This window comes from Sus scrofa, chromosome 1, assembly GCF_054392235.1.
Source record: "Sus scrofa isolate SSC_HxYL_T2T_F1_AM1 chromosome 1, Sscrofa_HxYL_maternal_Yorkshire_Landrace_v2.0, whole genome shotgun sequence".
NCBI lineage: Eukaryota > Metazoa > Chordata > Mammalia > Artiodactyla > Suidae > Sus > Sus scrofa.
In genome coordinates, this window is record NC_139383.1 from 37,073,245 (window position 1) to 37,100,600 (window position 27,356).

The 27,356-nt window shown below is 40.6% G+C and overlaps 1 protein-coding gene across 49 annotated transcripts in view; it reads right to left on the reverse strand.

Moving 5' to 3' along the window:
• Nucleotides 1–160: 160 nt before the first annotated feature.
• The window catches only part of NCOA7 (nuclear receptor coactivator 7), a 159,768-nt gene continuing 132,572 nt past the window's right edge, over nt 161–27,356 (reverse strand). For all 49 annotated transcript variants that reach the window (XM_084957479.1, XM_084957502.1, XM_021088655.2 and 46 more), the window contains 6 exons: nt 16,560–16,707; nt 9,844–9,969; nt 8,450–8,602; nt 3,338–3,433; nt 2,856–2,929; nt 161–2,532 (listed from right to left, as the gene is read on the reverse strand). In XM_084957479.1, the coding sequence (XP_084813605.1) occupies nt 2,397–2,532; nt 2,856–2,929; nt 3,338–3,433; nt 8,450–8,602; nt 9,844–9,969; nt 16,560–16,707 (733 nt within the window). In that variant the 3' untranslated portion in view covers nt 161–2,396. The remainder of the gene's footprint in view (nt 2,533–2,855; nt 2,930–3,337; nt 3,434–8,449; nt 8,603–9,843; nt 9,970–16,559; nt 16,708–27,356) is intronic.

Genomic DNA, 27,356 nt, shown 5'->3' on the forward strand with positions numbered 1-27,356 from the left:
GAGAATGGTGGGTGACTACAGGGAACAAAGAGGGAATTTCCAAGGCAGCGATAAAAACTTGAGCACTGGGCTTTATTAGTCTTGGATATTTCATCATCCTTTCAATCAAGTAAACACTCTAGCATGCAGTAGAATGAATCCTCGGGAAAGAAAACCACACTTAATGCATAAATTCCTTTATTGAAAATATTGGGCTAGCACTGCATTACATATATTCAATAGCCGTAAATGAAGGGCCACACATTTCTGATTGGACAATACTGTTTTAAATAGAGAATGCAGCATCTGGATATGCTCTCACAAGTATAATATCATGGACTAAACTAAGTAAGAGTGAACTATATGCAAAATGACCATTTTGTTAATAGTATATGGTTGCAAATGGCATAAATGGTAAATGTGATCATGAGACATTCCTGATATCTCACACCAGCACATTATTTAACAAGCAGATTAAGGTTAAACTGCTAATAAGTTGTTAATCAAGGGTTCTAAATATGAGAACTTGGGTGAAAGTACACCCAGACTACAGATTTAAAATTTTACAGCGTTTAAACTTGCATGGATTGTAAGTAGAGTAAAATAATTGTTGATCTGACAGGAGGCCACTTGGCAATTTGTTCTTTTTTATAAACACTCTAAGAGAATAAGCAAAAGGGGATATCCTGCCAACTTAAGGCCAACATTCTAAGGACTTTTTTTTTTTTTTTAATGCAGGTATATAATATACTACTTTTCATTAATTTTTCCTTTCAAAGATCACTAGGGTTGTCACTTTTTTTTGCTTTTTAGGGCTGCACCTGAGGCATATGGACGTTTCCAGGCTAGGGGTCGAATTGGAGCTACAGCTGCCAGCCTACGTCACAGGCACAGCAACTTGGGATCTGAGCCATGTGTGCAATCTACACCCTGGCTCATGGCAACGCTGGATCCCTGACTCACTAAGTGAGGTCAGAGATCAAACCCACATCCTTACGGATACTAGTTGGATTCGTTTCTGCTGAGCCATGACGGGAACTCCCTGGGGATGTAATTTATGACAGATCACTTTCTCAGCTTTGGCTATTACTTGAAAATTTTTTCCATTAGCAGTCTTTGGCTTTCATAAAGTGACAATATTGTTTAAAATTTTAACAAGGCTTTATTATTAACTTTAATAAGAGTGTTTTATGATGTGAAAGTGAGTTGTATTAAAAAACAGGGTTTTTTTCCCTTTTTATTCCAAATTTGGTATTAATGCACTTCTTTGCATTGCTTTTTCTCAAGTAAAATAGCCTAGAAACCAAGGTAATAGGGCTAATTTGACATTTTTCATTTGATATAAAGTATACAGAAATTAAAATACTTAGTATTATTTAAAACAATGGCCTACTTGTTAATATACAAACTTGGGGAAAATTATGCAAAAAAATCCAATGAAAGTACAATTTTTTTTTGTTAGGAACACACATGATTTTATGAGAAGCAAAACATTTTTTTTCAAAAGCAGGGTTTGTTCTAAGTCTAGGGTCATAAAGGTATACATTCCTGTATTATTAACTTATGACTATGAGAAATGGCTTCTTTACACAATAATGTTCAGAGTAAATAACTAAAATGTACCTTTTTAATGACTAAATGGAAAGCTAGCCTACAATATTCAAATCAATAGACATTGGTGATGAGTTTTAAAAAATTTAGAATTATGTGTGTTTGTATATATATGTGTGTGTGTATATACGGACATCAAGCAGCACATACATATACATATCACCCTAAACAATCAGGGCAAAAAAAATTAATATAAAACTATATAAATCAAATGGGTTTGTTGCCAAACATAGCACAAAATGTATACATTTCTTTGAGTTGACACATTAAAAGAAATAAACTGCCAACACATTTCAGACAGTATACTAAAAATAATAAATAAAAGTTTTAAAAAATCATATATTCCCTTTAAGTGCTGTGCACTTTCAATTTTTCTAAATGAGACTAACTTTTCCATGGCAAACAATAGTATGCTGTACATTTTGGTAATGAAAATTATGTTGATAACTGTACAAGGCATGTATATATTTCCACAGTATCTTCTTTTTCACAGTTACCAAAAATAAAAATTGCATTCAACTCATACCTCTATAAATATTTGGATTCCTCACTGTATGGATTTGAAAGAAGTGCGAGTATAAAGTCTTTTGACAATCTGGACTTCAGATTTCTTTCTCTTCATCGTCTGCCTTCCACATGTACCTTTCAGAATCTCTCTGCAGTGTGATCACGCTCTGAGATGACGGCAGAAAGAAAGCACTATGATGGGATGAGGCAGTCAGGCTGGGGCTTCATCTCCCAGCCAGCCTTAGGAGGGCTGATCAAACCCAGTCTTTTTAATATTCTATTTTAAGGCAGTCTCAATTTCACTCGAATGTCCATACCTCCAGGTCTTGAACTATGAAGTCTTCCTTTTTGGATAGAATATCATTATTAAAAGTGCTGCAGGAGTTGCTTCGTCCATGGTATAAATCAGCATCTAGCCATAAACCAAATCGTCCCCTGAAAAAATTTAAAATAAGCAAAATGGTGAAATCATTTTAATCTTATGTGTACACTTTCTCTCCTCCTTTGCCCCATCTTCTTTCTTTTAAGCTATAGACAGACAAAACCAAGGGAACATTTCCTTTATTTCATTTAAATGACCCGTCTTTCCTAAAAACAGGTGGCAGTAATCCCACATTTAGACAAATAATTTTGTCTTCAATTCTTAGTGTCATGTGTTAGACCACATTGTCCTAACATAGTCTAAGTACATGGACTAGCTAAAATCAGTCAATCACTTGGGCCAAGTCAGGTGGTAATAACAACAACAAAAACCTTACCCTCCACCACCAAGTTCCAAAGAACTTAAGTCTCCATTGATAAAGTATGAGTTTTCTCCACTCCACTTAAAGACCTTAGGGTAGAAATAGAAGACAGAGAACAGACATTTCAATCTGGAGAATTAGCAAAGAGGGAGTATCAGTTATCTGTGTGGGAAAGGGCACTACCCACTGGCTGAGGAATGCCAGGATGTAATCTCCCAAGGGGTTAGGAGATACAAAAGATCCCTCAGGCACATGTTGGCTCCGACCTGCAACCCCTCCCTGGATCTCAGACCATGCAAAAGGGCAGTTTTCAAGGCCCAGGGAAGGCATCTAAGCAGCTTCTGTGGTGCAGTTATGAAGTACTGGCCGGGCTAGAGTGAGACCAGATACAGTTATAGGATGGGACAGCTGCTGCTCCAACAACAGCTCCCCACCTCCAACCCTAGACACACTCCTGACACCATGACACCAGGACGTTGGGTATTCCATCTAGGTACCTTGAAATTAGGACTGAATGTGTAGAGAAAAGTTTCGCCTGTGCCATAATAGTGATCACTGAACTTGAAGGGATGAGTTGCGTATGCTCCAAAAATCTGTCAGAAGAAAACAGAAACATTATCAATTTTCAAATATAAACCTCCCAAAGAAATGCTTGGGAAATATTTTAGCAAAATCCTGTTCTGAGATCTCACATCTCTTCTAGCAAAGATTATTACTATGTCAGAGTTCCTATATTTAAAAAAAAAAAAGACCACCAACAAACAAAACGTCCCCAGTTCTCATTAGAACCCAAGTGGCTTAGAGAATTTATCTGTCAAAGGCCAACAATTGCTCCAATTTTAAAAGATGTCTGAAGTCCTCTATAGAGGCAAGATTCCCTTTAGTGAATACAGATGACATATTGGGAACAATAAACAACAAGATGCATCTTGCACACAGAAATGAGTAGTTAAAAGGAAAAAGGCAGGTCTCTGATGTGTTTTATAAGTGTAATTATGGCCAGACATTTCCCCAGAGAAAATAAATTTTTCTCTCTTGTGATTTGCAAAAATGAGTTTTCAATATCCTTATTAAAATGGTATCCTTAACAAGGCTGATCTAATATATCTTAGTTCAAAATGGCTTCTAAGAAAAAAGTAACGATTCCATAATACTGTAGGTTTTAAAAAGGTGATTTAGATGTATCTGAATCAATGATTTTTCAGTGTTTTCTTGATGGGGGTTGGAAGGAGCAGTGTTTTCAGAATACACATGCTCACTACTTGCACTTCCCATCCTCCTGCTCAGATCCTGACCAGTACTTGCAGGAGTGAGGACTGCAAGAGTGAGAGAGTGTGTTTATGTTTATGTATCATATATATATATTACACACACACACACACATATATATATATGCCTATGAAATGTCCTTAGGTGATTCTGACATACCTTATGCTCCAATCCCACTTGAGAAACAATAATTTAAATGGAGTCTATCTGAAAAAATGTGTTAGAACTTTTCAAAATAACTTAAATTGGATTATCACTGTGGAATCTCTTCATCAATCACACTCAGTTCCTAGTTCTTGAAATACTAAAAATTAGGTAGAGGAGAAGTCTAGAAACTCTAATACTGTGTTCTTCATACCAAAATCTCTCCCTAGAGCTGCTAAGAACAAAAGAAAACAAACATCCATCCATAAATATCCACTGCCCTTCTGCTGATATTTCAATAAAAGAAAATACAACTAAGTATTTTTAAAAAAGCATGTGCTAAAATATGGCAAGGGCAATAGCCATACGTGGAAGAAAGTTAGTACCTTTCTGATCAATGAGTAGAAAAAGCCATTCCTGCTCTCTCACCCTATACAGGATTCTAATTATACTCTTTCTTGGCTAATTTTTTTTTTTTTTTGTGGCTTTTTAGGGCTGTACCCATGCATGTGGAGATTCCCAGACTAAGGGTCAAATCAGAGCTACAGCTGCAGGCCTATGCCAGGAATCAAACCCGCAACCTCGTGGTTCCTAATCAGATTGTTTCCACTGTGCCATGATGGAAACATTTTTTTTTTTTTTTTTTTTGGTCTTTTTGCCTTTTTCTTGATCTGCTCCCATGGTATATGGATGTTCCCAGGCTAGGGGTCAGATCAGAGCTGTAGCCACTGGCCTACTCCACAGCCACAGCAACTCGGGATCCGAGCCACGTCTGCGACCTACACCACAGCTCACGGCAATGCCAGATCCTTAACCCACTGAGCAAGGCCAAGGATCAAACCTGCAACCTCATGGTTCCTAGTCGGATTTGTTAACCACTGTGCCACAACGGGAACTCCTACTCCTTTTTTTTTAAGCTAAAATTTTCTTAGCAATCATGGACATCTGTTTAAGGACTGGAGATTGGATGATACTAAGAAATTCCTGTTTATTTTTAATACTGTATATAGCATTGTGGTTTTGTAAGAAAATGTCTATTATTAACTTAATTAGAAAGAAATTGTATAATATGTATATAATGGTATTGTTTGATCTATACCATCTAGAAACTTAATATATTTGATAATAATTGAACAAAGGAATCTGGGGGGAATGAATAAAGTCAGCCAGAAGTGGTAAAAGGAAATTTAATGTTACAAAACCTATAAATGCATATTTGTTTTCCTTTTTCTCTCAGATTATTTAGTAGATAAAAACTATTTTAAAAACTAGATAACAATTTATTGTTTGGTCTGTAATATATATCAATGCAAAATGTGTAAAATTACCACGAAATGTAGAAAAATGTAGTAGGGTGATATAGGAGTAACATTTCTACACTTCACTGGAATAAATTTATTAGTATAAATAAGACTCTATTACCTGATCATTGCTCTATTACTTTCCACAACGCCTTGGGGATTACTGATTCAATTAAATTTGAGCCCCTTTGCAGGGGTAGTTTCTTTGGCCAGTCTATGAAGTTTATCCTGACTCTGGGAAGGCTCTCCTTAGCTCTTTCTCTGGTTCTTTCTGGTAAACCAGATGGTCTGCAGCTTAGTTTGCTGCCTTCATGGAACCACCAGCATCCTCTTAATTGTTTCCCACCAAAATTTTCCTTATATTCTACAGAGCACTTTGGACTTCTCCATGTTCTTGTAAATAATGTCAGTTCCCTTACAGTCTGCCTCTTTCCTCTTTGGAGCTAGGGGCTGCACGAGGTCAAATCCCCTTTTATGAGCAGGATGCTGGGCAAAGGCAGGAGACCTTGTATTCTCAGCTGGCCATGCCTAAGGTAGAGCTTTGTCCTCTGAGTAGGGGCTGGTTAGAGAAAGAGAGTCCCTTACCTCTATACCACTTGCCTGAAATCTAGCTGCAGAGATACAGCTCTTGGGCAGGGCATAAGAAGTGCTGGGGACCTGCCCTTAGCAGAAGCATATCATAGCTGTTGCCTGGGAGCTGTGGGCTGAGGGAGCCTCACTTCGTCCTCATGTGCCCAAGTGAAGCTTCCGTCTGAATGGTGGTTGGGGAGGGAGCAGACTGTGCCTCAAGTGCCACAGAATCTCACTGTGATGACTGAGACTGATTAGATTTTCTTAAATAAATGATTCTTCATTTGCTGTATGCCCTTAAGACAATTTCTAGAGACATAATTTAAGTGACTATTGTTTTTATAATCTCTACCAGTAATGGTTGTTTCACTGGGAATTGATTTTGTAGAGCCTCTTATGCCTGCCATTCTGCATATGTAATGCTTTTATATTAGAATTTTATATAATTCATTTCCAGATACATTTATAGGAGTTGTTCTATCATGTTCATAAACACAGCAAAGCCACATACTTGCCTTGGGGGTAGATGGGGTGGGCAAAGTAAGAGCTTTCAAATAACACAAGTGCCTCCAGGGTACCAGATTCAGTAAGATTATACCTCTGGGCAGATGATTAACCTTCTGGACAGGTGTAGACCTCCTTTACAAATCTGATAGGAAGCTGGGCGAAACTGTGTCATCAAAACCTGCTCTATATGGCCAACACATTCCCCAACAAGTCTGTTATCTTTTGGTAAATTAGTAGGAGAACTAATCTATACTTATGGTGCAGGTGTGTATGAGGTAAAAAACCATCTAGCCCTATCTCATCTAAAACACTGTACCTAACTTTGCAAATATTTCACTAAATTCCCAAGTAATTCCATGTTAAATCTTTGTTATTGTTATTGAAATTTTTAAATTGACTCTCCCTACTATTCAGCTTGGATTATGATTAAAGTATTCTCAAGCAATAAATAATAGTAGTAACAATGATAACAGCCAACCTCTTAATCTATAATTATACTGCAATAAAGTAACAGAAAAGATCATGGCTGATAAAGACAGTGCCTTTAGTACCCACCTCTTTGCTACTTTTCCCCAAGACAAATTATGACAGCAAAAATCTATTTCTCCTAAAATGATCCCAATGATATGGCTTCACAGCAGGCTCACCAGTGCTTAATAGTGCCCCACACTTAACAGGCACTCATTATACATTTCCCAAATGAATGAATAAATGAATGGTTTTAAGTAAACCCTGCTTCAAATGTCAGAAAGAGAAAATAATGATCTCTACACCTTAAAAGTGTAAAGAAATTTCTTCTTGCTGTTATATAGACCAAATTGAAATGTATAAAGAGCAGACTTGAAAGATGCCTTCCTTTTGTGAAGCAGAAGTCAGCCTAGACGGTATATGAAAGAAACCTGGTCAGATTCCACTCATACACCAAGCTGATTGAGGGAAGAATTATTAATGCAGAGTAGAGGGAGGGCCTCCAAGACCAACTGCAACACAGGGAAGAGTGCAATAAGCAATGGTCCAGATCATTTTCTCCTGTTTCGTAACAACTAGGCCCTTCAGGTACAACACACCATGGCCTTGACTGGCTCTCCATCTCAGCAACTATACAGGCAAGGCTGGTCGGCATTACTTCAGCTACCAGGAAAAAGTTGTGGTATGTCACTAGAACTTCTTTCTGCAACTACCTCCAAATCTAGACCTGATTTTTCTTCCAGCTTCTCCAGTTTTAGGTTGCAGAATATCATTATTGCTTCCTACTCTATGGTGAGCACAGGAAAAAAATTCTTTAGAATGTAAATATATTTTGAGATATATTCCATTTCCTTTTTTAGAGATGCATTTTGAAATATGTAGGGGTCGAATGACATAATTAATTGGAGTTTACTTCAAAATACCAAAGAAAAGCCAACAAAGAATGAAGTGGGGAGTTCCCTTCATGGCTCAGTGATTAACGATCCCAACTAGGATCCATGAGGATGCGGGTTCAATCCCTGGCCTCACTCAATGGGTTAAGGATCTGGTGTTGCTGTGGGCTATGGTGTAGGTTGCAGTCACGGTTCAGATCCCACGTTGCTGTGGCTGTGGTGAAGGCCAGCAGCTACAACTCCAATTCGACCCCTAGCCTGGGAACTTCCATATACCACGAGTGCAGCCCTAAAAAGCAAAAAAAAAAAAAAAAAAAAAAAAAAAAGTGTCTGTGGCAAAACCTGCTAACTATGGAATGTAGGTGATGGGGGTCTATTGTACTAGTTTTTCTAGTGTTGTGTAGGTTTGAAAAACTTCATTAAAAAAAAGTTCCTCTATAAGAGGAATAAGCCTCACCTGATTGTCCATATCTTTGATGACCAATAGGACAGGACTGTCTAATGATGCAGATTTCCGGTAGAGAGTCTTCAAGCTGGTTCCATGTTCTAATGTGCTATATGCGAGTCTCCATGGATACCCCTGTACCCTTGCTGGAAGGCGTCGAGCCAGCTGTGAATCCAAAGATGGAGATGTAAATACACAGTTTGCCTACAAATAACTCATGAGCTAGTAGCACAGAACAGATACCTGTGGCTCAAACTCAAAATTCACACTTATTTCCAGATTGCTCCCCTTTACTCTAGCAGATACTTGCCACTCTAAACCAATAAGGGAAAACCATGGCTTGACAGTGTTTACTTTGGCAGGGATGCTCCCCAGAGCATGAATTTCCTCTCATGAATGATCCTGCAGGGTCACTATGCCCCTATGCACTTGAAGATATAACACCTGCCTTGATAAAGAGCTATGAATTAGACACATGCTCTCTCTTTTAGACTTCAACCTGACTTTCACCAAGCAGTTCATATTTCTCCAGTTGTTACTTCTAAACCTTCATAGGCTCAGGGCTGCTACTGACAACAGCAGCTTCCCACAGAACTGAGAACAAGAAAATATGGATGTTTTGTACTAGTAGTCAGTTGTAGTCCTCATTGCACTTGCCTCTTTCACTTACATTAATATTTAACTTAAACTTGGCTGCCATAAACATCAATAATGCATATCTCTTCAAAAAATACATAGGAGGCTATGTAAAGGGTTGAAGTCTTCAGTCTGACAGAGTTCTAGTATCAGCAAAAACTCCCTCTCTGTAACTGCTTGGTCAAGTCACTCAGCTTTCCTGGGCCTTTACAGATGCATTTGTAAGTTAAGGGATTTGAATGATGATTCTTTAAGGTCTCTGAAATTCAGGTTTCTAGTCTGACTGATGGGGGAAATACAAGAGGTCCCTTACTAAAGTTCAAATACAAGCACATTATAGTATTTCATAAAAGCTAAAATAACAGATTTTCAGAAAATATAAAGTAAACAAAATTACAGAAAAAGGAAAATCACTCTTAGTGGTAGGTGGTTTCATAAAGCAAGTAGTGTCCTTCCTATATGACTTTTACTGAGCCCAATAAATTAAAACCATCAGACCTCTGAAGTAATCATTAGGATAAATTTGGATCCTTTTAAAATACATTAGGACTATAGTAGGATACTTTAAAAATTGTTTTGAATAAGTGGCTTTTTGTTTAGGTTTGGGGAATGGATGTAGCTATCTGGCCAAGTCCTCACAGTCCCAAGAAGGTGGCAGGGATGCTGCCTTTCAGAAGCAGAGAAGCGGACACTGGCCATGGTTAGGCTGCTGGTGTTCTTCCTCTAAAACCTGGCTCATCCTTCACCCCGGGTCCCCAGGGAGAACCCACCTGCTCGATGTGCATGTTCTCCAGAAGCGCGCTGTGGGGCTGCAGGATTGGCAGGGCTGCTTCGTCCTCATCTTCATAGTAGCTGCATGTGCTCTTCCTGCGCTTTGCCTCCTCAACTGTGATGATCTGAAATGGAGAAGACAGACCAAGGAAAATGATATTGTTGCTAATCCTTCACCTGCTAAAAAGGACCTCAGGTACACAACTGTCTATAACAGATAGGGTTTTAGCAGGACATAAATTAAACCAGGACTTTGTGGGAAACTGCTAATTAAAATTTCAATTTCAGAGCAAATAAAGAATTTAACATAGTACAGATACAGCACTTAATGTACAAATTAAGTCACAAGTTTTCCAGTTTTACTATTGCTCTGCTGTCATGTCATCAGGTACAAATTAAGCATAACTCCACAAGCAAACTCCACAATTTATATCCTTGAAATGCCCTAAATTATTCTGCATTAGCCTGCATCTAAATTTGAATTGCTTAGGGACTAATCAGAGACCGTACTATGAGTAGGTCTTCTAGAAATTGGGAAATTGGGAAGATAAGATAGTTTTTTAATCAAGACTCCTAATGTTTTCTCTCAAGGTTGTGCACATAGCAACCAACCCTGACAGAAATAGCAAATGGCAACATCTACAGAGAGCAACAATACAGAGAGAGCAAGCTTTAGTTTGAATTACAATTGAGTTACAATTCTTTACTGACAATTCAGAAACCATTAAAAGTCATCTTTCCTTCAGAGCTGAGAACAGAAACATGATGTTGTATACAGCACTTATTATTTCATTGTAGATACACTTATAAACTACCAAAGTCAATTTCATGTTAAAAATCTTTTTTCCCCCTCTCTGAAAGTCTGGAGAAATCACTAAAATTGAAGGATATAGATAGAAGGTGACTAATTCACCAAAATTCCTGAGTACCAATATTAATGCGACTTTTGCACCATAGAGAAAAACATTTACATAACATCTTGTGAAGGTTGTAAGATAATGACTACTCAGTTTCCAAAAAGCTGTCATTTGAGCTTTACAGGTAAGGAAATTAGTCATTGAATTTTACCATCTTCTCAAGGAGCATTTACTTAAAAAAAAAAAAAAAAAACAAACCTGTTAAAACAAAAAAAATCACAAATCCAGCATTTTAAATGTGTTAAATAAAGCACATGTTTTGGGGGAACTCTGCATTTAACACAGATACAAAAATGAAGCTGCAGAATGAAAAAAAAATCAAGTATGGGTTTTTGACTCCAAAGAAAAGTGGCAAACCACCACCACATCTATCTCGGAAGTGAGTAAAATACCTGCTCTGGCCGCAATGTCAGCACAGTCCTTTCTCTTTAGAAAGCATTTCAAAACCTACTGAGTGGCAGAGCCGGAGGATTCCTAGGCACCTGGTTCACTCTCGGACTCCAACATACCTTCACAAAAGGCTCTTGATCTGGTCTGGCACAATAGAAAATCTGAATGTCCAGGGGCAGTCTTCGGACTCTCATGGTGACGGCGTGGGAACTGCCTGCTTGCTGTCTAAAGAGGAACAGGTTTTTTCTCTATCTGCCTTCACAGTACTGTTACAGCCACGCTAAGCTACAACTGTTTATGCAGTATCTAGTTTCCTGCATGGTTGAGTTTCTTTTTCCCTTAGGAGAGGGTTCAGTATTTCTACAGGAACACACCCAAATTAGGATTTAGAGCAAACACACACTTCCTGTTAAGCAGAGCTACAAGGCTGTAAAACGACACTTTCACCTTTGAAAGGGTGGTTTCCTAATAGTACAACAAAACCTCGTGTTTTTTTTTTCCCTTCTTCGTCTTACACTTTTCTTCTCAATTGTCCTCCGGCTGGCTGAGCTAGCTTTTCTAGCCCTGCCTTTTCAGAGTTTTTTTTTTTTCCCCTGCATCTTCTCTAGAAGCAAACCTCCATTTTAAAACTATATGTATGTTCCCTAACATCAGTTTAAATCTCAGAGGAAGGATGAAAAGAAGCTTTTACCAGAGGTAGGTAGGTTCATTACACGTAGAACAATGGTGTTTCACTTCAATACCATGTCATATATTTTGTTTGGGTTTTTTTTTTTTTTTGGTCTTTTTGCTATTTCTTGGGCCGCTCCTGCGGCATATGGAGGTTCCCAGGCTAGGGGTCGAATCGGAGCTGTAGCCACTGGCCTACACCAGAGCCACAGCAACGCAGGATCCGAGCCGAGTCTGCAACCTACACCACAGCTCACGGCAACGCCGGATCGTTAACCCACTGAGCAAGGGCAGGGACCGAACCCGCAACCTCATGGTTCCCAGTCGGATTCGTTAACCACTGCGCCACGACGGGAACTCCTTTTTTTGGTCTTTTTTAATTTCACACATGCGGCATATGGAGGTTGGAGGTTCCCAGGCTAGGGGTCAAATTGGAGCTATAGCTGCTGGCCTGCACCATTGCAACGCAGGATCCAAGCCGCATCTGCAACCTACACAACAGCTCATGGCAACACTGGATCCTTAACCCACTGAGCGAGGCCAGAGATCAAACCTGTGTTCTCATGGATACTAGTCAGATTCATTTCCACTGAGCCACAATGGGAACTCCCCATGTCATGTTTGCTGGGTGTGAGAAGCTTCAAAGAATGGAAGAACATCTGGTTTATATGAGGCTGAGAAAAATGTTACTTTAGACTCAGTTTTTCAAAACAGTTGGCAAAGTAATATTTACCTTTTTACCTTTTGAAATATTAATCTTGATGACTGCTAAGCATGATGCATATTCTACTGCCTAGATCTGATGTCAGGAGATCGGAAAGAAATGTACATCACCATTGGAGCAATTTTCAGGGATCCTTCTATGAGTTTTCCAGATCTGAAACGGCCTCTCAGTCTCTGGTACCCCAAAGGGATCAAGCGCTACTAGGTAGGTCTCCCTGGGGGTCAGTTCTAAGGAGGCTCTGGCAGATACGTGGTAACCAATCTCAGGTCAGCCAGAACTTAATGCAGGAATCTGGGCACAATCTGGGACTGAATCACTTGGATTTTGTACTAATGAGACAGCAGTCTCTTCAGTACCTGACACTTAATGACAGCTAACATTTATCGAGTGCTTTCTATATGACAGCGGATACTTGGCCAGACATGAGGACACAAAATTACAGTATACCACTGGTCAGCTCTTCAAATTAGCAAAAGTTTTAAGAAAGGAATAACAGTAATAATACTTTCTGTTGGCAGAAGCACAGTGAGAAGAAGGGTGTTCCCCACATTTCTGGCAAGTTGTCATTATATAAAAAATTAGAGGAGCCTTAAAAAATTAATACCCTTATACTAAGTAATTTCACTTCTAGGAAATCAGGGGAATAGTCAGGTCATTTCACCCTTGTGAAAAACTTTAACAAACACAACGATTCTTAAAAGTGGGGAATTGTTAAATTGAGATTTAAAATATTACGTAACCATTAAAGTGAGGCTTTGAAATCTTTAATGTGATCCATTTCTCACAAGACATCAGATGAGAAAAACTAGATAGCAACCTATACATAGAATGTGATCCCATTTTGCAAAAATAAAAAGCAAGACTCACTCTCTCAACCCATACCCCCTAGAAAACATCCTAAAATAGAAAAAAGGAGTCAAAGAAAATGTACAAAGGTGTTAAAGTGCAGTTAGATATTATTTTTAAATATTCTGCATTGTACTTTTCTGTAGTTTCCAAATTTCCTATAATAAGCAGGTGTTACTTTTACAATATTAGGAAATACAGCTTATTTTAAGAGCTCAGGCATGGAGGATGGACTGGTGGTTGGGTGGCAGGAGGTGCCCTTGAGCATCTAAGCGAAGGTTGCAGACAGCTGACTAGGGCAGTGGTCCCCACCCCACATAAGATCAGAAACAACAAATTCTAACTAGAGATGAATGACTAGATATGATGATGAAAGAAGAATCTGGGATGATATCTAGCTTTCTGGCTTGGGGTGCCACTAATTAAGATGGGAATACATGAGGAGAAACAAGTTTAGGGAAAGATGATGAGATATTTTGGACATGCTGAGGACTGGACGTGTTTGGAGACTGAAGGTTCCTCCTCCCACCCACAGAGTAGGAGCAAGGCTATTATAGTGGCTTGACCTTAAGGTAATGCCAGAGAGCAGAGTTTGCTCCTGCATGGGAAGGAGCTTGGCTGGCATGCTTCTCACTGTACTTTGTACTCTCTCCTCCATGTGGCAAAAAATAGGGATAACAGTCCAGTCATGTTTCCAGTTTTCTTTCCATTGTCCCAAGTGTTACCAAGAGCACTAGGAGCTTAGAACAGGCCAACCTATTTCTTCCTCCTTCTCCATCGCTTTTTCTTGTCCTCTTCTACCACACATCTAGAGACACCTTCTAAAGGAATTTGCCCTCTCTTTCATTCTCCTCAGCAGCTCAGTCTGCGTGGCTCACTCAAGCCCACTCTGCTCTAGATCTGGAAGGAGACCTTTCTCTCTCTGCACGCCTCTTTAGCTCCTTTTCCTCTGATGCTGGTCGGCATGGCCTCTAGTCCGACTGGAATTGTCAAGAGCTGAGATTCGAGGTTGGAATTAGTGGAAAGATACAGAACAGGCCTTAAAGAAGGCTGCTTCAGCTCAAGCTATTCAGGCCTAGTCAGGAAAGGATTGAATCCCCAGTGCAATTTTAAACCTTCTCTCTGGAACTCCATATTGGGGCAAAAGACCACAGCCTCCGTAAGAAAATATACCTTTCCTAGCTTTGCTTCCTCTGTGCACATATCTCATGGGGGGAGGAGGGAGCTCTTGGGCAGGGATGTTTAGACGAGGAGGATAGGACTTTGTGTTCCCTGGTGTCTTGGCCAGAATACCAGTGTCACAACCCTCTGCCTGGTGAGACCCAGCAATAACTGTGGGGCATCTACGTGCTCTGGAGGAGCAGCATGGAAGAAGGAGATGTGTGGTGGAAGCAGATGTGTGAGTCAGCAGCATAAACCCCAAAGGTTAATGAGCTCATTCAAGGAAGATGTAATAAATGAGAAGAAAAGATGGCCAAAGATGAAGTCCTAGAGAACACCATGAGAAAAGGAACAAATAAGTATTCTCAGACTGGCCAGAGACAGAAGGAAACACAGAAAAGAAAAAGGGGGGGGGGACCTGATATGAAAAGCCGAGGGAGGGGGAGCCTAATGGTTTTAAATTTTGGTTTGTTTTGGTTTTTTTTATGCTTCACTCGAAACATATGGAAGTTCCCAGGCTAGGGGTCGAATCGGAGCTGTAGCTGCTGGCCTACACCACACCTTAACCCACTGATCAAGGCCAGGGATCGAACCTGCGTCCTCATGGATACTAGTTGGATTCATTTCCACTGAGCCACAACAGGAACTCCTAAATATTTTTAATCAATGGTTTCAAACCAGAAGCTTAGGAACTATGAGAAGAAAAACATATAAACAGGTAAACTGGTGGGCATCAGACTGCAGAGCTGTGGGCAACGGGCCGTGGGAAGATAGGAGGAGTAACCTCGACTGAAAGCATCACAGAAGTGACAGATGAGCTACAACTTAAGGATGACAGGAGTCTGCCGCAGAAAGCCGTGGGTGCGTGCATACGTTTGGGCTGGGAGGGAGTGAATAATGAAGGGACAAGCGAGGAAAGCACACATATGAAAGGACCTGGCATTCCAGAAGGAATTAGACTCAAAGGGCAGGGCTCATCCCCTCAATCATCCCAACCTGACAGAGTTCCAGCCTTGGAAGATCTGACTGCCCACGTAAGGAGTCTAAAACCAGATTGGGCAGTTTTATCGCTCAACATTGATCACTGAGAGAACCTCCTAATAGGTCTTCAAGCCTCAAGTGCTATCCAGTTCCAATCTACTGAACATTTGCCAGCAAGAGTGACCTCTCCAAAATGAGTATCTGTGTTTACTTTTCCAGGCTCAAAATAGCTCAATGCCTTCCTGCTGCACTTAGGAAAATAACCAAACTCCTACAAACGGTTCATAGGTCCTTTATGATCTGCCATTTCATTATCTCCAGCTTTCTTTCTTGCCACTTCCTCGGCTTTGCACTCTGTGATCCAGCTACACTGAACTTCCATTCATTTATTAAATATCCTGTACTCTTGGTTTCTTCCCTGGGGCATTCCTGTGCACAGACTTTTCTCTCTGGCCAGAACATGTCCCACCTTGACCCCAACTGCTTGTCCTTCCACTTTTTCTGATCTCAGCTCAGACTACTCCTGGGTGGCTTCTCCTGATCCCCCAGCACCATTCAGCTGCCTGGGTGCATGCTCTCACAGCACAGAGCACTTCGCCTACAATGACAATTATCTTATTATGTCGTACTGTCTTATCTATACTTCTTGATGCTACAGTTGACTTATTTCATCCATTGTGCCCCTAACATAAGAAGGGCTTGGTAAAGGCTCAAAAAAATTATGAGCAGTTTTTCAGGTCAAATTAAGAAGCTTGACTTTCATACTGTACGTAATGGGGACTCAGCACAGTTTCCAAAAAGGGAAGTGAAATTACTAGGTGGTAGGGGTGGTGATGGAATCTTTCTGACACATGCAACTAGCTTCAAACAGAGGAAAAGGTTTTTCTTCTTCCCAGGTAATTTCAAAGGTGTACAGGAAATCTAACTTCTTGCCAGCCAAGAAGTTCTTGAAATTTGGACACAATAACATTTGTTTGTGCACTGTACTTTAAGGACCACGACAGTCTGGCCCTCTCTTGAGTCTTACCTCCCAACTTTTAGTGGTTGGCTCACTGAAGAAGTTGTCAATCATATTCAGTTCTTCTTTTTCTACCACCACAAAGCCTTGCTCTTTGGCATCTTTCCCATAGACATCAGGAGACCACTGAACAAAGAAGGTGTACAAGTGATCCACCCTGAAAAACATGTTCATCACAGGAGTTAACATGAAATCTACTTTCCTGGCAGGCACTAGTAGGAACCTGAACATGTACAACTATCTTTTTCCTGCTTGGCAACCCACTGTGCTAATTGGGAAATCTCCCATGTTGAAGATAATCTCCATGAGTGCATTCAAAACTTGGAAAGGAGGTCAATCAATGAAGGCAGAAGCCCATAGACCCTGAGAAAAAAGTCTTTCAGTCTGAGGGAAAAGATCAAGACATGGGACGTAGAGCTTTAAAAAACAAACAAACAAACAAAAAACAACGCTGAAATATTTATACCAAATTCTTTTTCCTCATCAAGTTTTCATTTATTGGACACCTGTATTCATGGAGAAAAAATTCAACCTGAAGCTTTAGATGGGAACAAAGATAAGCAATATTCCAATGAGTCTTCACATAGATTGAAGCATTATTATATCATAATTTTAATAATATCTTTAATAACTAGAAAGAATGAGGGATAATAGTAGCTATTATTTTAACATTAGAAAGAGACAATTTTATTGATATAGGAATGTAGTTTGCTTCCAATCTCTGTTCTTTTATACATGTTTAACATCTGAGGGTTCTAAAGCATCTCCCTCTCCAGGCTTAATCAATAGAGAAGTGGCTACTTCCTGAGCAGACAGTGGGGGCTCTCATTCCTAGCACCTAAAGTACCTCCCTCCCCCCGCCCCCATGTAGGAAGAGTTACAAGACCTCTGGCCTTAGATTCCACACCTGCAACCATCACAGTGGGGGAGTGGAAGACAAATAGGATCAAATGATTCTTTAAAGTCTTTCCTAATTAAAAAGTGGTCGTTTCAATTTGAGGCTACTGTTTGGGACAACGCTAAGTTATTGCCATGTTTTTAAAAGTTCTAACTGTAAAAACATTATAACACTATTGCTCTATAGAAATTCTGTGCCCCCCTGACATTGCATATGTTGAAATCTAACCCCCAATGTGTTGGTATTTGGAGGTAGGACCTTTGGGAGGTGCTGAGGTTATGAGGCAGAGCCCTCACCAGACATCAAATCTGCCAGCACCTTAATACCTTGACCTTGGACTTCCCGGCCTCTAGAACTGTAAAGAATAAATCTCTTTTTTTTATGAGCCACCCAGTCTATGGCATACTGTCATTGTAGCCTGAACAAACTAAGACAAATATTAACAGGATGAAAACGAAAAAGATATGCCACCATATTTCTAATATTCCAATGGATCAAACAGTTTTTAGGCTCCTTGTTCTTCTCTGTTCTTGTCCACATGCACACAATTTTTTTTCATTGTTATCAGGGCTAAGACATAATTTTTGGTTTTATGTAACATTAAATAATGCATATTTACTATGTCACTAGTCTTTATACTGACTTTTAATGGCTACGTTTCATTAAAGCAATAAATTACAATTACTCAAATTCCTATGTCCTGAGGGAGATCAGTTTGTTTCCATTTCTTTGATTGTACAAACAACATTACAATGAATATCCTCATGATCTATGCCTTTTGCCATCTTCTGAATTATTTCCTTAAGATGAGTTCCCAGAAAAGGGATTATCAGGCCAAAAGGCATGATGTTATAGCTTGTGACTCACCCTGTCAAGCTGCTCTTGAAAGGCTTAGTTTACTCTGACATGAACACTGAAGTTTGCATCCAATTCTTATAACAATCTTGCTTATCATATTTTAAGTTTTATCTGACTCCCTCTGAATTTCTTCGAGTGGTAGTGGGTTGAACATTTTTCAAATGTTTTCTTCCTGGCTGCAGCTTTTCTTTCATAAGTTGGCTCTTTGTGATTATGGAGTCAATGTTTTTCTTCTTAATATGTGGAAGCTTTAATGTAAACATTCACCACTATCAAATGTCTTTCTAAGCTTTTTTTTACCTTTTTATATTAATTATACCTTTTCTTCCATAGTACAGAATTACCAATTTTCATATATTTTAAAGGTAGAGTTCCTTCGAGACATCTCCCACTCCTTCAAAACAAGGAAAGTTGCCACCCAAGACAAGGTGTGTATCCATGTGTATGATATGCTACCATTTCTATTTTTTTTAAAAAGAGATATAGATATATGTTATAATTGTACATGGAAGTGATGATTAATTTTACATGTCAACTCGGTTAGGCCATGGACAGTTTTAGTCAAACACTGGTCTAGATGTTGCTGTGCAGGGTTTTTTGGTGTGTTTTTTAAGATGTGATTAACAAGTAAGCAGCCTTTCAGTAAAGCAGATTACATTCCATAATATGAGTGGGCCTCATTCAATCAGTCAAAGGCCTTAAGAGAAGATGACTAGGGTCTCCTGAGCATGAAGGAATTCTGTCTCCATGGCCTTTAAACTGGAAACTACCATATTGACTCCTCCCATATCAATATCCAGCCTACCTTGTGAATTTTGAACCTGTCAGCCCCCCATAACCATGTAAGTGAACACCTTAAAAGAAATCTTTCGCTACACACAAACATACACACACCCCCTGGGTTCTGTTTCTCTAGAGATCCTTAACTAATACAACAGACTACGCTGAAAAGCTACATAAGAAACTGAACAAAATGGTTATCTTTGGAGAATGGAATGAAGTGTGAGTTACATTATATATGTGTGTGTGTATCTTATTTAAATTTTTGGACTTTGAGAATTAAAATTATATTTAAAAAAGCAAATAATGAGAAGTTTCTATCTCACTCACATCCAGTCATCCATCACATTCCAGATCTACCCTTTTCCCCTAAAGGTGACCAAAATTTTCTTGTTTTTATGGTGTTACTTTTATAGATCAAAATAAATATGAACATACATACTTTTTTTTTTTTTTTTGTCTGTTTGTCTTTTAGGGCCACACCTGCAGCATATGGAGGTTCCCAGGCTAGGGGTCTAATCTGAGCTGCAGCTGTGGGCCTACACCACAGCCACAGCAACACAGGATCTGAACCACGTCTGCAACCTACACCACAGCTCATGGCAATACCAGATCCTTAACCCACTGAGTGAGGCCAGGGATCAAACCTGTGTCTTCATGGATGCTAGTCGGGTTTGTTAACTGCTGAGCCACAACAGGAACTCCATGAACATAGATTTTGTCTTTCATTTCTACAAGAGAGTACTATTCTAGCTTTTTTTACCTAAAAATATAGAGAGCCAGGATATCCTTCCATATCAGTATAGAGATGGCTTCCTCATTCTTTCTTTCATAGCTACACAGCACTGTACCAAGTGGATTTCCCGTTGTTCCTATAACCGTCCTCTCTAGATGGACACTTGCTTTGTTTCCAGGACGGCACTGTTATAAACAATGCTATGATGAGTAACTCCGTATGCAAGTCATTTTGCCCATAGACACACAGAGCTGTGGGATCCATTTCCAGAAGTGGAACTGTGTCATCCAAGAAGCATTTCACTTATACTTTTGATATATACTATGTTGCCCTTTTAAGGATGATGTCATTTTTTGCCCTCCTACCAGCCATATATACACTCTTAAATCTTTGAACTATCTGAATCATGTAGTAGGACATTTCCTACTAAAAGTGAACTTAGAATAAAATAAATCACAACTCTAGAAAGGTTTGATAAGTATACAATCCTAACTCTTAGTTTTCTAACACTTAAAATTTAGTCCATCTTAACTGAATTTTGGAAAAAAGTTGAGAACCAAATATACTTCACTCTAACTTTTGGAAAAGGACACATTTATTATGTGCTTATCCGCATCAAATAAAATGGCTTTCTAAATATTTTGTTGGCTAGCTTATTTGTGATAAAGAGAAAAGCGGTCTCTGATACCTGGGAGCTAGCCTGGTCCTACTGGTCAGGCCCCAGTGTTGCACGGAGCTGGCCTGGGGCTCACAGCGAGGCCCTGGTAGTCTCCTGTTGAATGTAACTTCACAGAACATAAACATCAGGCAAAGCCACTTTATGACCATGATGAATCATGAAAGAAAAGAGACCACTCTGAGGTCTCCTATCTGAACACAAACATCGTCCAGCCACAAAAATGACCAAACATCCCTCGAATCTGGCCAATGTAAATGGCTGTACTTCTTTACCAATTATGGCATTAGCCTCTCTGGTCTTCCTACCTCCCACGTAGGATTTTATAAGATACTCAGTCATAGAATGACCTCTGCTTCCTGACGGCTTCCAATCTATAGCAAAGTCTCACTTCTTTAAGTTCTCCCTTAAATCACCTAACGTAAACCTAAACCCTGCGACTCCTTTCTGGCAACCCCTTCCTGAGATGGCCCTCGGTCCCAGGCTGTGTTCTCCTCATTGCTCAAGTCAACCCAACTCACTCCACTTCAGATGTGTTTCTGGTGGTCCCTGGCTGGAGGGCATTGCTTCCTTCAACAATACTCTCTGGGCACCCACTGAGTGCTAGTGATCCTGCCCTTGAGGAGCTATCTTTTGGAATATTAGGGCTGGTGGGGATATAGGCTGTCATTTAATCCATTCTTTATCTATTCTTGGATATAAGAGAACAGGGCCTCTGAAGTCTATTATCAGAATCACAGCCAGGACTAGATCTCCTGAGGTGGCAATCAGCGTTCTTTGAACTACACTGCAAAGTCCTCCGCTTATCCCACATGGATTCCTGAATTGTTTCCCAGTTAACTTCCTGGTTATAACACATTTTTAAATCACTTTTTAAACTTACTTTCCATGAAGGGCTGCTCATTTGTCCTCTAACATTTTACTCTCATAGGAGAAGCCACTGTACAAGCATAAACATTGAAGAAGCATTCCAAGAAATGCTAAAAACTCATGCTGACATATAGCCCTGTGTCAGACTGCAAGGGAATGAGGGATGAGGCACAGATTTGAAGTTAAGATTTCATTTCTTCTTAGACATTGTAAGAAAACATAAATTGTGAAAACTGCAGATCAATAAAGATTTTATGGTTCGATTCTATCTTAGCAATTGCCAGTCACTTCCCTTTCTGGGACAAAGACCTGAAGTTGCCTGGGGAAACCATTTGTGCAATCCTTTTTATTATGCAGATGCAAGGAGAGTAGGACTTACTATTCTGGAGGAGAATATAATTGAGCATCCCCCGCTTGATGAAGACAACTCATTTCTACAACCCACTGGGTGGGGTAGATGGGATAGAAGATGGAAGAGAGGGAAGATCTGTGTAAGGGCCAAATGATTTCCTGAGAAAAAGGAATCTTGTGCCTAATACCTTATCTTTCAAAGTTCAAGATGATTAGAGCATCTCTGGTGAATTAAGATGGTCCTAATAGAGGACCTTTCCTTAGGAAAGGATAACACCCTTTCTTCTGCCCCATCCTTCTTGAAGAGAAACTCTTCAAGGGGGTGGGGAAAGTGGTCTGTCCTGGACTGATGACCTCGGATTCATATGAATGCCATGGTTATGTTGGGAGCAAGTTAAGCTGGACATGATGTGCTGCTGCTGAAAAAACTTCGACTAAGCACTTGTCACAGGGGACATACTATGGAGGGAAATGGCTACATATGTCACACATATTATGTGAGTCCTTAGAAGCTGTAGCAAGTGAGGGGCTGGGAGCAAGGTCTGTTTTGACCAGAGCATTCTTGGCTGCATGTGCCATTCTCTATAGAAGAAGCACGTCCACCTGGGGCAAGAATCTGGGGTGACCAAGCAAGGAGGTTTATTCCAAGTCTCTTCTCTTGGGACTGCCAGGTTTCCAATGAGTGGTTAATCAAGCCTCTGGATTGGTTGGTCGCCAGAGTGAGTGGTCTATTCCACAGCAGTCAGTGGTGGGTCAAGAGCAGCCAAGGCCAGCCCTTTAAACTGGGTAAGCACTTATCGAGTTTGTCGAACTTATAACAAAAGTAAATATCTAGAAAGGAGCAAAAAGGCATTCTCAAGATACCACAGAAAGGAGGGTCAGAGTCATAAAAATTTTAATGTTAAACAGAAACAACCTTATGGTTTAAGCAATGATGATGAAATATATCAGCTACCTAAAATGTGATTCCCTGCCTTAAGGACCTCACAGTGCACAACAGCTCAAAAAGGCAAGCATTATTATACCCAGTTTAAAGATAGGGAAACTGAGGCTCAGAAGATTGAATACCATGGAAATGCCCAGCCAGTCTAAGCTCACTGCCTCTTTTATGAATGTTGGACCCCAAGCAGGGTGGGACATTTTTATACCTGCCCACAGTCAGAGGTTTCACAGTATAGGTCAACTACTTCCTTGGCTTTGAGTTTTATTAAGTTTAAGTAAGTGTGAGATGCCCTGGGTGGCCCTTAGGGCACATGCTGCCCACTTCCCAGCCCTCCTGCTCCATCTTCCACGCTCAGTTCCACGCCCAGAACTGTCAGCACTGTGCTCCATGCCTGGGGACCATCATGGGGGCCACCCCGCCTCAGCCATGCTCCTGGGAATGGTTCTCCACTGGCTGCAACAGGCAAGTTGCATCAACCCATCTCCCAGGCAGTGGGCTCTATTTCTGCAGCCAAGAAAGTCACCCCAGCCTCGAGAAGCCTCAGGTCAGATGAGGTGAGATGGGAAACCTCCAAAGGAGGTTCCGCAATGGGGAAACCTGAAGGAAGTGCTCCTGCTTCTTCTCTCTGACATCCAGGGCATTGGCACACCCCTACTTCCCTTAACAACAGCCTCTCACATAAACACTCCCCATTCTCTTATGTAGAGAAACCTTCACACTATCCCCTGGGCGAAAAGCAGAGGAGTGAACAATTAAAATGGCCTATTTCAAAAATAATGCCATTTGTAGCATTTGCATGGAAAACCAGAGGCTCTCATAGTAAGTGAAGTAAGTCAGAAGGAGAAAGACAAATAGCATATGATATCACTTATATCTGGAATCTAATACAGAAAAGAAACAAACTCATGGACATAGAGAACAGACTTGTGTTTGCCAAGAGGGAGGGGGAGGGAGTGGGGGGGACTGAGAGTTTGGGGTTAGTAGATGCAAACTTGCATTTGGAATGGATAAGCAATGAGATTCTGCTATATAGCACAGGGAACTACATCTGATCACTTGTGATGGAACATGATGGAGGATAATGTGAAAGAATATATATATAATATATATATATATGTACACACACACTTATATATAAATAACTGGGTCACTTTGCTGTACAGTAGAAATTGACAGAACATTATAAATCAAGTATAATAAAAATTTAAAAAAAAATAAAAATAAATAAAATGGCTTGTTTCCACAAGAGAAAATTAAAGTTGATTTGGAACTAATTTGATTGCTTAATTCTTAGGCCTTCAAAGACCAAAGAGAAGAGGATGTAACTTCATCTTTTTCCTTCTAGATTAGAGGAGCCCTAAGTTTATTTAACCTAATTCTTGGAATGGTTCTTTTGGCTCATTTAACTGGGTATTCCTGGAGGTTAGTTCCCAGAACTGAACCCTGCCCCCTTGGAAACAGGCCTCAATTTCTGAAAATTCCCCTCCTTGTTCCTCTGCTTCCGCTTCACCCACTGCTTCCTCAAGTTCATATCAGTTCTGCTCTCACCTTGACCCTCATGCCTCCTTTCCCCAGCATTAGCCCCTCCTGGATTCACACACTTCCAGGCCAGTCTTTCCACTTTACACGCACCGGCGCCCCCTAGAGGCACACAGCTTTGATCTCCCATTGGACCTGCCCTTCCCATACCTACTCACAGAAACAGAAACAAGCATCATTCTAACTCCTCTCATGGAGTGAGGGATGTCCCTGGGTTCGCTTATTTGTGCTTGATGGAACCACTGCAAGTCAAAGGCACCTAACGTTGGCCAGGAAAAAACCCTCCCTGGTGGGGCTGCCTACTCTCCTCTAGCTCTCTTCCTTGACCACTCCACACAGCAGCTATTCCAGACCTCTACTGCCTCTCTTTTTTTCCTTTTTTTTAGGGCCGCACCCACGGCATAAAGAGGTTCCTGGGGTTGGGGCTGAATTGGAGCTGTAGCTGCTGGCCTACACCACAGCCACGCCAGATCCGAGCCATGTCTGTGACCTACATCACAGCTCGTGGCAACGCTGGATCCTTAATTCACTGATCAAGGCCAGGGATCGAACCTGATACTAGTCAGATTTGTTTCTGTTGAGCCATGATGGGAACTCCTATCTCCTTCATCTTAACCCCCAACCTTACTTGCACATCTCCATCCTTAAAAAAATAAGTCTCCAGATTTTGTTTCTCCCTAAAGCTTCCCTCCTATACGTCATCTTCCCTTCAGATTATATTGTTAACATTTGGGTTAGTATTTTTTTTTCAAACTCCTTTTCATAACTAGTTGTATTAACCTTTTATATATCCTTTGTTAAGCCTGCCTCAGATACTATCTGTAAGGAGACAGGATTTTTAAATTTTTGCCCTTCCTCACCACTTTAACTTTAGTGGAGCTGATTTTCTCAAGTGTGACCTATTGTGGGACTTAACTGTATCCCAGTGGTCATTTGTCTTGTCCTGTGAAAGCCTGTTGACAGTTTTTTTTGAAACTCAGTGACTCAGCCTGTAGTCTCCAATGAGTCACTGAACTTCTGGCCTCAGTTACCTCAGAACACTATCTATGGCCTCTGGCCAAGCCAACACGATTACCAGTAATTACTACCATGCTGGCTACCATGTGGTCAGGAAGAAAGAAATGGGGTAACCTGTGTGAGCAGGGAACTCATGGGTCAGAAACCGGGTCCCAGAAAAAAGCTAACACTAAAGGAAGATGCAGTAGAAGTCGTCCTGGAAGGAAGCCAAGAGGAACTGGCAGAGAGATAGAAGGGAGCTGAGAATGCAAATCTGATCACTTTACCCAACTGTGTAAAATCCTCCCCATCTCCCTGTATGTTTTAGGATAATTTCAAACTTGGGGCAGCCTTCAAGCTTTGTTGTGTCCCACTTTCCCAAATGTGCTCTTTGCTGCAGCCAGAGGCTCTTGTGTCTGTTCTCCGACATCCATTCTAGACTCTGGGCTCAAGCTGTTACCTCTTTTCTTTATTGTTATTATAATTATGTATCATTTCAAGAAGACTGACCATAACAGTAAGCCCAGAGGAGAATCATCTCACCCTGAGAATCATCTCACCCAGGGAAGTCTTCCCAGGGGCCAAGGTTAAGGTGAGCTCTGAGGAAAGAGGAAAAGTCATTTAAAGGAGGAAGGGGACACGGTCTGTTACCGAGGGAACATGTGTACAGGGATCTGGCATCTTAAGAGCAGGGTGATCCTGGAAGGAGGTCAAACTAGACAGGGCAGAGGGAAAGAGAGATACTGCAGTCATGTCCCCAATACTTTCTGATAGAGGATTCTGTCATAGGGACAGGGCTCCTGACACACAGGCCCTGCCCCAAGGGATCCAGGCCCTGCCCTAGAGCCATCACGTTGAAGGGAATGAGCAAAAAATCCTAACACAGTTCCAACAGCACAGTGACAGAAGCCAGCAGCCACTTGAGCTGGGATTTCCGTGTTGAACAGGAACTCCTCAGGCAGGTTAGGAATTCCTGACAGGTAGAATGAAACAGCAAGTTTTATTCTTTGTATAATGGAGAGGCAGGAGGTTTAAAAAAAAAAAAAAAAGCCAGAGGGGCTGGGTCACGGGTCATGGAAAGTCCTGGACACGGGATAAAATGCCTTGACCTTATCCTGAGACCATTATTTCTCAAAGTGCAACAAAGGAGTTCCAGGGACTATTCAGAGAATACACAGAGGAACATATTTTCATAGGTACATATTCATTTAAAGCGTATTAAGAGTAAATACAATTGGCATATACTTCAGATTTCACAGATATCACTGCTCAAAAATAGGCTAAGTTAAAACAATAAAAAAAGATCTGATCTAAATCCTTTGAAGATAACATATAAGTCCATAGTAGTAGGAGTGTTTTGCAGATGTGGGGATATTTGTGAAGGAAGCTTGAGTTGAGAAGCACTGCTGGCTGAGGCAACACCCGTGCCTCCAGCAGCCCGGGAGCCCCGGCTAGATTAAGAGTGGAGTCAAGGAGGGAAGGTCAGGAAAAGACAGGACTGATTAGAAACAAAGGCTTTGTGGAAAAGGCTACGAGGTGATAGAGCCAAGAGCTGATCAACGCCAGAGCCCAGGTGAGGCAGTGGACATATGGGAAAGCTTGGTGTCCACACATTTCCAGGCACAAAATCAGTTCCCTCCCATCCAGCAACCGTTAATACCCAAACCCAGCACTCAAGCTTTGTTTAGGTTTTCCAATTACAAATTTGGGATTCATCAGATTTCTTGAGAAGCCTTAAGGCTCCTGTAGGGATTCACCCCAAAGGAGGCACTGTATTCAAGTTACGAATCCCCATTTTGCAGAGAAAGTGGTCATCTCTGAAAAAGAAATTCAAAGATAAGTGATAGAGGTTCTTGGAAGGCACCACTTACATCAGAGGCAACAAAGCACTGCTGATTATAGGAAAGGAAGCAGCAGCAGCAGCAACTAATGTTCATTTAATGTGTGGATAAGCTCATTTGTTTCTCCTGATAACCTCAGGAGACAGCTGCTCTAATTATTGGTCCTATTTAATGCTGGAAAAAACTGATGCTTACATAGATTAACTAACTTGCCCAGAGCCACACAGTGTGTTAGGGATGGACCTGGCATCAAACTCAGGGCAGTTCATGGTCTCAACCAATATGCTTCTCCATGTTCTTTCTAGTTAGTCTCACTGT